This window comes from Rhincodon typus, chromosome 10 (genome assembly GCF_021869965.1).
Source record: "Rhincodon typus isolate 14 chromosome 10, sRhiTyp1.1, whole genome shotgun sequence".
In the NCBI taxonomy this organism is placed as follows: Eukaryota; Metazoa; Chordata; class Chondrichthyes; order Orectolobiformes; family Rhincodontidae; genus Rhincodon; species Rhincodon typus.
In genome coordinates, this window is record NC_063341.1 from 49745920 (window position 1) to 49758148 (window position 12229).

General features: G+C 41.7%; 1 protein-coding gene across 6 annotated transcripts in view; it reads right to left on the minus strand.

Moving 5' to 3' along the window:
• The window catches only part of LOC109926683 (ERI1 exoribonuclease 3), a 204221-nt gene that overhangs the window by 32217 nt on the left and 159775 nt on the right, over nt 1-12229 (minus strand). The window contains exon 9 of one of the 6 annotated variants that reach the window (XM_048602402.1): nt 6912-7223. The exons of the other annotated variants lie outside the window; for them this stretch is intronic. Within the exon in view, the coding sequence (XP_048458359.1) occupies nt 7171-7223 (53 nt within the window). The 3' untranslated portion in view covers nt 6912-7170. Of the gene's footprint in view, nt 1-6911; nt 7224-12229 lie in introns of those variants that run through there. 6 annotated transcript variants of the gene reach the window in all.

Here is a 12229-nt window from a genome sequence, read left to right on the forward strand (position 1 = left end):
TGACTCTAAAAGTCTATTTGGCCAATTAATTCCACTGTGATGATATGTGCCTTTAAGGGGGATTTGTTCTGTCCTGTTTCTCTTGAATAAGAGTGTTGTAAACCTGGTGCAGAGGTGTTTGCTCCATGGAAAGACAGTAAATAACTTTGGGTTCTTTTTAAAATAGACGAAAAAAAAAAGGAGTGGGTGGAGTCAAGCTCACACAGACTCAGGCTTTTAATTTTGCTTTCACTTGTTAAAGTTGGTGGTTCTGAAGTTGAAGCTGCTCGATACAGCTCTCTCTTTGTCACTGTAAAATGCTGGAGTTCTCTCCCTGCTGCTACATTCGTTTTCTCGGTGTTTCTTTGCTTGGATATCAAGTGAGGGACATCTGATTTTGCCTTTGCCAAGGGTATGTTTATGGGATGCTGCTATATTAAAACAGTTGATGAGTAGTAGTCAAAATACACATGATTTTATTAAGTATTTTGATAGCATTAAAGTTATGCCAATTTTTCTTTTTTGTTTGTATTTTAACTGTGGTTTAAGAATAAAATGTGTTTTGCTTGAAGTCTAGTAGTTTGATCAATTAAATCACATCTGGAACATAGCACCTTATATTTGCCTTGAAATAAGATAAAAGTTTGGGTCTAAGCTATCTCCTTGATTTATTTTGAAGGGCTTTGGTCTGGTCCACAACATCATGCTGGATCTTTCGAAAGGCAATCTAGTTAGTCCCATTCTTTCTTCATAGTCCCAAAAATTCTGTTCCTTCAAATATTTATCCAAATTCCCTTTGAAAGTCACTGCTAAACTTCTGTCCACCCCCCTAGTTGTCAGTGATTTCAGATCCTAATGATTTGTTGTGTATTATTCTATCTAATCGTTTTTCAAGATTAAAACATATCTATAAAAACTTCTAGGTTTTGGTGATCTAAGGAAAACAACTTGAGATTATTTGTGTAACTATGTTCCTTCATCCTTAGAACTATTCCAAAAAGTCTTTTCAGCAGCCTCTTGAAAACTTTCATGTTCTTATATGTACATTTCAGAATGGATTATAGCACTGTAGGCAGCTATCAGACCAAAATCTTAAATACTTTAATAACTATTGTTTGAGGCTGTCCTGTCTTCAAAAATGTGTGCACAAATAATACACATCTCCTTGAGCCTTCTTTAAATGTATCCCATTTAACATGCATCATTTCTCTTCATCCTTGCTATCATGATGTATTATCTCACAATTTTCTGCATTAAATTATATCTGCCACATGCCTGCCTGTTGCACCAGCTTGCTCTGATTCCTGCAAACTATAGCTATTTTTCTCAACATTGCTTCTCTTCCAAGTTTATGCTATCTGCAAATTATGCCAATAATATTATATTTTTCTGCTTATCCCATTAAACCCTCCTCTCAAAGTAGCATTTACACTTTTCAGATTTAGAAACTATTTCAGCAGCCCTATTCACTATTAAAATACAACAGTACAAGAGTTTTGTGGAATGGTCGAAGTTTAGTATTAAAATCAAAGAAGTGTGCATATCTTCTAAAATTGAATACTTTGAAGTAACAAAAATTATTATGGGGTAAATATTTCAGCTTATATCATGAAAAGAAGAAATGAGTGCATGAAAAACACATAGTCATAGAGTAATACAGCATGGAAACAGGCCCTTCAGCCCAAACTGGTCCATACTGACCATGGTGACCACTCAGCTAGTTCCAATTGCCCATATTTGATCCAGTTCCCTCTAAACCCTTCCCATCCATGTACCTATCCAAATGTTTTTAAATGTTGCTACTGTACCTACCTCAACCACTTTCTCTGGTAGCCCATTCCATATATGCACCACTCTCTGCACGAAGAAGTTGCCCCTCAAGTCCTTCTTAAGTCCATCCTCTCTCACCTTAAACCTATGTCCTTTAGTTTTCAATTTCCCATCCCTGGGAAAAAGATTATACGCATTCATTCTATCTATGCCCTTCATGATTTTATACACCTCAATAAGGTCACCCCTCATTCTCCAACGTTCCAAGGTATAAAGTCCCATCCTGGCCAACCTCTCCCCATAACTCAGGCCTACTTGACTTGGCAACGTCCCATAAATCTTCTTTGCACACTTTCCAGTTTAGGTGGGAGAGCAGATGGACAGGTTGTGTCAGGTCAAGGAGGCGGGGATGAGAGGGAGGATTGGTCATGGGATGAGGCGGGGGATGGGGAGATTTTGAAACTGGTCAAGTCCTCATTTAGACCAGTGGGTTGTAGGCTCCTGAGGCGGAATATGAGGTGCCTCCACAGTTTGTGGGTAGCGTCATTGTGGCACTGGAGGAGGCCCAGGATGGACATGTCGTCCAGGGAGTGGGAGGAGGAGTTGAAATGGTTGGCAATCGGAAGGTGTTGTCGTTTGTCGCGAACAGAGTGCAGGTGCTCCACAAAGCGGTCTCTGAGCCTCCGCTTGGTCTCAGCGATGTAGAGGAGGCCACATCAGCAGCAGCGGCTGCAACAGACCATATTGACGGATGCGCAGGTGAATCTCTGATGTGAAAGATGTGTTTGGTGCCTGGACTGGAGGTGAGGGGGCAGATGCAGCACTTCCTGTGATTGCAGGAAAAGGTGCTGGGAATGGTCGGGCTAGTGGGGAGTGGACGAGGGAGTTGCAGAGACAGTGGTTCCTACAATAGGCAGACTAGACTACACCTCCTCTCACCCACCTTCCTGCAAGAATGCGATCACCCACACTCAATTCCTCCACCTCCACCGCGTCTGCTCCTGAGATGGGGCATTCCACTCCTGAACATCCCAGATGTCATCTTATTTCAAGGACCGCAACTCCCTCTTCTTGACCACACCTCTTGCTTTTCCCACACCTCTGCCCTCACATCCCTTCCTTGCAACAAAAACAAAGACAGAATCCCCCTCACATATCACCTAACTAACCTCCATATTCAACGTATCATTCTCCGCCACCTGCAATCCGACCCCACACCAAAGATATATTTCCCTCCCACCGCTATCTGCCTTTTGTAGGGACCGCTCTCTCCACGACTCCCTCGTCCGTTCCACACTCCACACTAGCCCCAACACCCCCCAGCACCTTACCCTGCAACCGCCTACACCTGCAACCGCGTATACCTGCCCCCTACACCTCCCCGCTCACCTCCATCCCAGGCACCAAACAAACCTTTCATATCAGACAAAGGCTCACCTGCACGTCTGTCAATATGGTCTATTGCATCCGCTGCTCACGATGTGTCCTTCCCTACATCGGTGAGACTAAGCAGAGGCTCGGAGACCGCTTTGTAGAGCACCTGTGCTCTGTTTGTGACAAACGACAACAACTTCTGGTTGCGAACCATTTAACTCCCCCTCCCACTCCCACTCCCTGGGCGACATGTCCATCCTGGGCCTCCTCCAGTGTCACAATGACGACACCCACAAACTGGAGGAGCAGCACCTCATATTCCACCTTGGTAGCCTACAACTCAATGGTCTATATGTGGACTTTACCAGTTTCAAAATCTTCCCCTCTCCAGCCTCATCCCATGACCAATCCTCCCTCTCATCCCCGCCTCCTTGACCTGACACAACCTGTCCATCTTCTCTCCCAACTATCCGCTCCTCCCACCTCACTGACCAATCCCTACCACTGCCTACCTGCACTCACCTATCATCATCATCCCACCTACCTTCCCTAGCTCCACCCCTTCTCTCTCTATTTATTTTGGAGCTCCCTTCCCCCTCCCCCATTTCTGAAGAAGGGTCCCGAACCGAAACATCAACTTTTCTACTCCTCTGATGCTGCCTGGCCTGCTGTGTTCCTCCAGCTCCAAATTATGTTATTTTCAACCATCACCCTCTGCTTTCTACCATTAAGCCAATTTTGAATCCAATTAGCTAGCTCCCCCTGGATCCCATGCGACCTAACCTTCATGACTAGCCTGCCATGCGGGACCTTGTCAAAGGCCTCACTAAAGTCCATATAGACAACATCCACTGCCCTATCCTCATCAATGCTCTTGGTTACCTCTTTGAAAAACTCTAAAAGATTTGTCAGACACGACTTCCTGCGCACAAATTCATGCTGACTATTCCTAATCAGACCTTGACTATCCAAATGTTGGTGGGTCCTGTCTCTCAGTATCCTCTCCAATAACATGCCTCCCAGATTTGGACCCAGTGATCAGCAAGATTCATTGTTTCAGCAAGAATACTAGTGAATCATGTGGATCAAAGAAAATTCTAAAGAAGATAAATTGAGGGAATTTGTTTAGCAGCATTTCATTCATATTACTTAGAGCACTTTTAAATGCTGAATGTGCAGGAAAATATATTTCTAAAACCAATGAACTTAGTTGAAATAAACAGAAAATTGAGTAAAGTAATAAGGAAGTTAATAGTAAGACAAGGAGAAGAATCAGCCTGCCAAAGAATAGGTCTCACTAGTATGAATACAAGAAAAGGTGCCACATGAATAAGAGACACCTTGCATGCACTATAAAATAGTAAAACAAAAGCTTTCAGTACCACAACAAGACGGCAGTGAGAGAAGTGATAGACATTATAATGGCAGCAAGAGGTCTTCTCAGACAAGACATGAGCAAATGTCCTCCCCAAAAATATTGCAATTAAAATCAAAAGATTTATAAAGTCAATTAATAATTTAATCTAATTCTACTCATTATTATTCAAAACATCTCTCTTGGACAGATGCCAAGAGATTCTTTTTGACACAGAGTCACCAAATGTGGAATTAAGTTTGAAATGAAGCAATATAGTATTGTTATGTGAAGAATCCTAGCTTCTAAACTAATCATGGAATCCAGTTCAGTTTCATGACAATGCTAAGCCCCAGGGTGTTGATAGTGGAAGATTCAGCAATGGTAACGCCAATGAATGTCATGGGAGATTATTAGATTCTCTCTTGTTAGAGGTGGTCCTTGCCTGGCACTTACGTAGCAAGTAACATTTGTGCCACATAGACAAGCCTGCATTATCTGAGAATTCATGAATGGTGCTGCACGTTGAGGAATCATCAGCTAACACTAATTCTGACCTTATGACAGAAGGAAGGTCATTGATGGAGCAGCTGAAGATGGTTGGGCCTAGAACAGTATTCTAATGTGCTCGGAGTGAGACGATTGACCTTAAACAATGCCCGGTATGACTCCATGTTGATGGATCTTTTCCTGTGCAACATCATGTTTATCAAGTAACTGAGTTTGTTTCCTCCAACCCCATGGCACTGTACAGTTGCTGCAACTTTTGTGCCCACTTATCAAATGGGAAATCCAACACAAATGCAAAGAAATACAAATGATGATGGTAACTCAAACAAATGGTTTTCATCTTTGAAAAGGGAAGTACATCTCCCTGTCAACTCATTTTTGTATTCCTTCCCATTTGAGTGTCAACTGCTTTTCAATAGACATGTTATTATAATTAGGTTGAAAAGTAAGAAATATGCAGTGAAAGAATTTTCTGTAACTTTCTCATTACTTGTTGTTTACTTCACAGTTTGGAATATTTGCTTGGAAATCAAATCAAAATGTTGTAACTTTACCATCAAGTATTCTCAGCTAGGTTTACAATGGTGCATCTCTGCAGGTGGCCTGCACTCTCTAAAAGGAGGAAATTGCTGTCAGGAGACAGAAGATTTCACCATGATGAGCATTCTGGGGCATGAAAGCAGCAGCTAAGAGTCCTGCAGCATTGCGAATGCATGATGGGAGGAAGATGGAAGGTGGAACGTGGAGTGTGGGAATGTTGGGAGAAACAGTCATGTGGTCATATCCCTGGGAATGACATTTAGATGGGCCTGACAGGAGGGCTATGGCAGCACTTGGATAGAGGTCCCAGGTTTTGGGATCATTGGTGAGAGGGAAGTCCACAGAGATGTGACTGCCGAGAACAGAGGTTCACTAGGTATGTTTGAAAGTGGAAGCAGTAGCAGGGGAATGAAATAACTGCACGGGTGAGTGGAGGGTGGTAAAAGTCTACGAGTACGTGAGATGTTTAACACCTCAAGAAAATACAGCCTCAGTTGAAAGCAGCAGCAAAAGTGGAGATCACAGCAAAGTCACAGCAGAGGCAAAGTACTGCTTGGAAACAAGAAAATGCTGCTGTCAATCCCAAAGAAGTTTGAAACATGAAGAAACTTATAGCCAACTTTTTTTTTCTATTACGGAATGTGGGTATCAATGACCAGGCCTGCATTATTGCCTATCCCTAATTGCTTTTGAGAAGATAGTGGTGAGCTGTCTTGAACCACTGCATCCATTTGGTGTGGGTATTAGGGAGAGAGTTCCAAGGTTTTGCCCCACCGAAGGTAAGGAAAGGCAAAATATTTCCAAGTCAGGATGGTGAGTCATTTGGAGGGGAACCTGTAGTAGGTGGTAATTCCATGTGTCTGCTGCCCTTGTCCTTCTGGATGATAATGGTTGTGGGTTTGGAACGTGCTATCTAAGGAGCTTGGTGAATTTCTTCAGTACATCTTGTAGATAGTACACACTGCTGATACTGTGATAATAAACAAGATCCAATCTTAATCTGAAGAAGGGTCCAGACTCAAAATGTCAGCTTTCCTGCTCCTCTGATGCTGCTTGGCCTGCTGTATTCATCCACCTCTACACCTTGTTATTTCAGATTCTCCAGCATCGGCAGTTCCCACTATCTCCAATCAATCTGTTGCCAAGTCCATTTTTAAATCCCAAATAAATATTCTATAATTCTAGAATTTCCCTGTCTCACATACCTCTCAGACTCACTACTACTGAACAGTATACGTCCAATATTAGGGTCTCATTATTATAACTGACAGTGTACCAGATCCGAGGTAATTACAGATCACCAGCATCCAGTGCAAAATGAGGGGCTTGCAAATAAAGTTCTCATGATCTTGCAACTTTCATATAATCAATTGTAAAAGTGAAATTCAGTTTAAATTAATACAGTTTATTCTGTGGTGAAGCATAAAATATACTTGAATGCCCACTGTAGCAGATGTTTTATTTTTAAAGGCAATAAAGATTTACAGATGTGTGTTCATTAGTGAGTCTTGGTAATATCCAAAATACAATATGCTGCTGGCAGAATTAAATGTTTTCTCTAATCTTCTGTGTTACCTGGCTTTCTGACTGCAAAGGCTTTCAAAATTGTTCAGAGTGGTCAAAGTCAGCTTTTTCACCATGCCTCAGGCAGAATGTGACTCAGTTCCATCTACTGGAAACATATTCTTGACTCCCTCTGCCAGTTTAAACACATTTGATATATATAAATTTTTCAAGTTGTTTATTGGTATATAACAAACAAATTTATATTCAAAATTCAATTGTGTAGAAAGTGATCACCGTTGCTCACAGTCTGCATGTAAAAATGTTAGATTGATTCGACGTGAAACCTAGTAAGTGTGTTTAAAATTTGGATTTTAAGGAATAGTTATTGTACTGTTCAACTATTTCCCTAAAAACTATATTTAATTTTTTTTTTTACAGCTGTGCTTTTACCTGCTACTTTTAATACCTGCATTTTTTAATCATCTTTTAATTTTAAAAAAAACTCAATAATTTATTGTGTCTCTTTCAAATCAAACCTCTTGCTCCAATTTTGAATGTTGTGATATGAGAAGACAGTGGTATAGTGGTAAAACATGGACTAGCAGTAATCCAAAGACCCAGGCTAAAGCTCTCAGAGATAGGAGTTCAAACTTCACCACAACAGTTGGTGGAATTTAATTTTTATAATTGTGGAATTTAATGGTATTTTGACAATGGTGACCATGACAGTACCATCAATCATCATAAAAATTCATCTGTTCACTTCCTTTAGAGAAGGAAAGCTGCCATGTTTACCTGGTCTGGCCACATGTAACTCCAAACCCAGAGCAATATGGTTGACTCTTAATTGTCCTGCAAAATGGTCTAAAAAGCTATTCAGTATAAGGGCAATGAGGAATGGGCAACAAATGCCCAGCATTGGAAATCAAATGCCCTGAACGAAAAATTTATCTTCGAGAAGGAGGAAGTCTGAAAAATATAAACCTTCCTTTTTCTTATAAGTTGATTCACTTGATTAATTACAATGTTAAGTACAAATTCAGAGGGTAAAGATGGTTGATGGAGCAGTCGACATATGTGAACTTATTCTTCATGAGAAGATCCTTGAAATGGCAGAAGAGGTCTGTGACTGCGCATGTGAAAACACCAAGACTTCTATATTGAGGCAACCAAATGCTGATCTGTACTGTGCTGCTGTACCATTACTACCACTGTGAATGTATTCTTAACACAGTCAAGCTTCTACTCCTATAAAGTAACTAATGTCCTGTCTTATGCAGCCCTGCAGCCCAGCAGCTCCTCCTCCACCTTTGGAGGAAGAAGCAGCAAATCTCTCAGAGATGGCACTGGCAGGGGTTTTTCCTGCCCCCTCCACCAGTTACCCTCACTCCGTTCCACATAATCGATACCTCCCCAAGCAATATCAAATCCGACCCATTATATTTGGAGTTGCTCCCCTTCGTAGTCATTATCCCACTGTGTCCCAGTATAAGGGCTCCAATTCCCTCACTTGAGCTTTCCACCTTCCTCATACAACGTGAACTATCTCTTGATAAGCCCCCTTGACAGAATGACTTGAGAGGGCACCCCATCGGTCCTTGGTTGATGTCTCTATTGCTTTTCAACAGACTCAGCTGTAATGCTCAGACTGTTGAACTTGACCTTTAGGACTGAGTGTGGCCCAATCTTTCAACTGCAACGAAACAAATTCCCAGATCTTGATTGCACCAAGAGTCTGATTGACACTGGTCGACCGCCAAGGTCAGATGATGCCTTTCCCCGAATGTAGCCTCACTCTCTGACTGATCACAGTCCCCTTGACTGGACGAAGGATTCTTTCACCTTAGACTTTCAGACAGAACATTTAGTTGAAGAACGTGCAATGTGTTTGCTACATATGCTGCTGGCATATGCTGTAGGTGTGACATGACACAGTATAGAGCCACACAGCAAAGTGTCCACTCCCTTGTCTGGCTGCCTGGCTTTCTGTCTTCACTAAGAAGCAAGTCAATGCTGAAATGTTGTAAGCCTGTGAGTTCTAAATGAAATGACAATATGCTAAAAGGCGAGAGAAGCCTGAGATGTCAGTGTGTCCAAAAATTACAAGTAAGTGAATGCTAAGAATTCAAGCTAACAGCCCTGCATTACAACCTGCTCAGATCCCTGAGGAGCTTCTGTTGTTGTCCCTGCACGCAGAGTGACCTGGCAGGAGCACTGCAATGTGAAGCGTAGGTGAACACGAATGGAGAGAAGTGTTGAAGTATATCCTGAGCTTGTGCAAAATCTGCCATAATGATGTGGTGATGCTGGTGTTTTGCTGCTGCCAAAGGGATCTGTGGACAAAGGATGGAGGCAGCTGCTGCCCAAGGAATGCATTGTGAGATGCCGTTGAATGAACCTGAACCTGAAGTCCAAGGCCACAATCGGTGAATTTCAGCCGCTAGGTAACCACACTGACTTTCAAGTTAGGAATTGGTGCTATCTAGTTCCTCACCAGTGCATGAGAGAATCACAAACTGCATTTTAATGAGGCAACATTAGTTGATAAGGAGATGAAAATGCATAAAGTGTTCATTACTTTCTCGCAATAATCTCATCTATTAAAAACTAAGGAGCAAGTCTGCAATATTTTTCTCAGTGCTGAGAATCAGATTTTTTCATTCTCATTATATTTTCCTAAATTACTCACCATTGTTCATGCCACTTGAGGTTGGGAAAATTCCACCCAATGTCTAACTAGCAGATGTAACATGTATATAATTACTGCTATATTATGAACTACATCTTCTTACAACAGCCTCATGCATTTTAGACCACTTAGATACAGTCAAGGAAAGAGAAATGGAGGCAGCACACTTCTACCCACAAATATCAGAGGTGATATTGGAAGTATTAGTAATTAGTTGGGTCACAAATCGAATATAATCTGATTCTAAGATGTGTCCTGAGACTAGGTTTTCACTACGTACATCTATGACATGGCTGAAGAAATAAAGCATTGCATATCCAATTTTTAAGATTATATGAAATTTGGAGTATGTTGAGGGGATGGGACAGGATGTCAGGAGGGGTTGCAAATGGATTAAGTGAGTGGACAAAGCCATGGCAGATGGAGGTCAATGAAGGCAAGTATGAGGTCAACCACTTTGGATTAAGGAAGGACAAATTCTAGTATTTTCATAGTGGTGCTGGGCTGGGAGCAATAATGTGTAAAGGGATTTGGGTATCCAGGTACACTGATAAGTAACAGCTAATGCATAGGACCAAAAGTAATCAAGAGCACGAATGGAGTATTGACCTCTGTATCAGTGGGGCTGAAATATAAAGAGGAGGATTTGATGCTTCAATTGTGCAGAATTGACTGGATGACATTTGGAGTATTGCATATAGTTCTGGGAAATCTCAGGAAAGGCATATTGGCCCTAATGGGGCTGTATTGGGTGGTGGTGGTAGAAGATGTACTGATTCTCCAGTATTGTATTAGGGCTGAAAGGGCTAAACTTTAGAGTAACTTGAGAGACAGCCAAAGTCCACACCAATATGTTTATGCTCCACTTGAATCTCCTTCCATTTTTTGCTCATCTAAATCCACTATTATAACCATCTATTCTCTTCTCCCTCAAAATGCTGGTCTAACTTACCACTTAATGCATCTATACTACTCTCCACTTGCTTTGGAGGAACAGATCCCAAGGCTTTCCATCAGTGGTGGATTGTCCTTATCTCATATCTGAGAGTATTGTAGACTAATGGATTGTGATTGATTGCCATTTTTAGTCACCGGTTCTATATTTTTACACCAGTTGATTACCAGAATGGGGATTTACACAACAAATTAGCAAGAGCATGGTCCTTTTCATACAAAAAAAGAAGACAGGAGCAGGGTAGGCATTAGACCCCTCGAACCTGCTTTGCCATTCGATATGATCATGACTGATCATCGAGCTCATTAGCCTAATCTTGCTCTTCCCCCATTTCCCTTGATCTTTTTAGCCACTACAGCTATATCTACCTCCTTCTTGGAAACATAATGTTTTGGATTCAATCGTTTTCTGTGTTAGTGAATTTCACAGGTTGGCCATGCTCTGGGTGAAGCCGAAAAGGCTTACCCCTTGTCCTTAAACTCAAACCCCTGGTACAGGAATGTTGGGTACATCCTTCCTGCATCCAATCTGTCTAGTCCTGTTAGAATTTTATAGGTTTCTGAGATCCCCTTCATCCTTCGAAACTCCAGTGAATACGATCTTACCAAGTCAATCTCTCCTCATATGTCAGTCCTGTACTCCCTCAAAAGCAAAACCATCCTTCCTCAGATAAAGAGACCAAAGCTGCACACAACATTCCAGGTATGGCTTCACCAATGACCTGTATAATTGCAGCAAAATTTCTATGTGGCAATTCCTATCTACCTGTGTGATCAATGTTCAGTGAATCGATTTTCATGGTTCATTGGGGAAAAAAAAACCTGGAAATTCCCTCTTTTTGCCAACTGCCACAAGCTCCAAGATCCTTAACACATATCTGCAGAAAGCCAAGGCTTTGATGTAAGGTCCTATCCAAATGCCTGCACATCTAAAGATTATTTTTCAACATTGTACTCAAGCACTAGCTTAAATTATGTACTCAGGACCTGGAGTGGGCCTTGAACTGGCAATCATTTTTGTTTCAAAAGGAGATTTGCACCAATTGAATCAAGCTGGAATTTATAAATGTGAGATCCAACTGTATTTAATCAAACAACAAAAAAAAACGCTTAAAAGAGAAATCAAGGCAAGGTTTTCTTCACAAAATGCCAGAAACATTCAAAAATTTTAAAGTAACAAAGTTTTCAGTGAGAACTAAAAAGTTACAGATAAATATTCAACCCTCTATATCAGGGAAACCAAGCGCAGACTTGGGGACTGATTTGCGGAGTATCTTGCTCGGTACGCTCCAAACAACACCATCTTCTGATTGCCAGCCATTTCAACTCTCCCTCCCACTCCCTTAGTGACATGTCCATCCTGGGCCTTCTCCACTGTTAAAAAGAGGCCACACGTATACTGGAGGAGCAACACCTTATATTCCGCCTCGCGAGCTTACAGCTCAATGACCTCAATATTGAGTTCACCAACTTCAAAATCTCCCCACCCCCCAGCCTCATCCCGTGTCCAGCCCCCCCTCTCATCCCCACCTCCTTGACCTGATACAACCTAT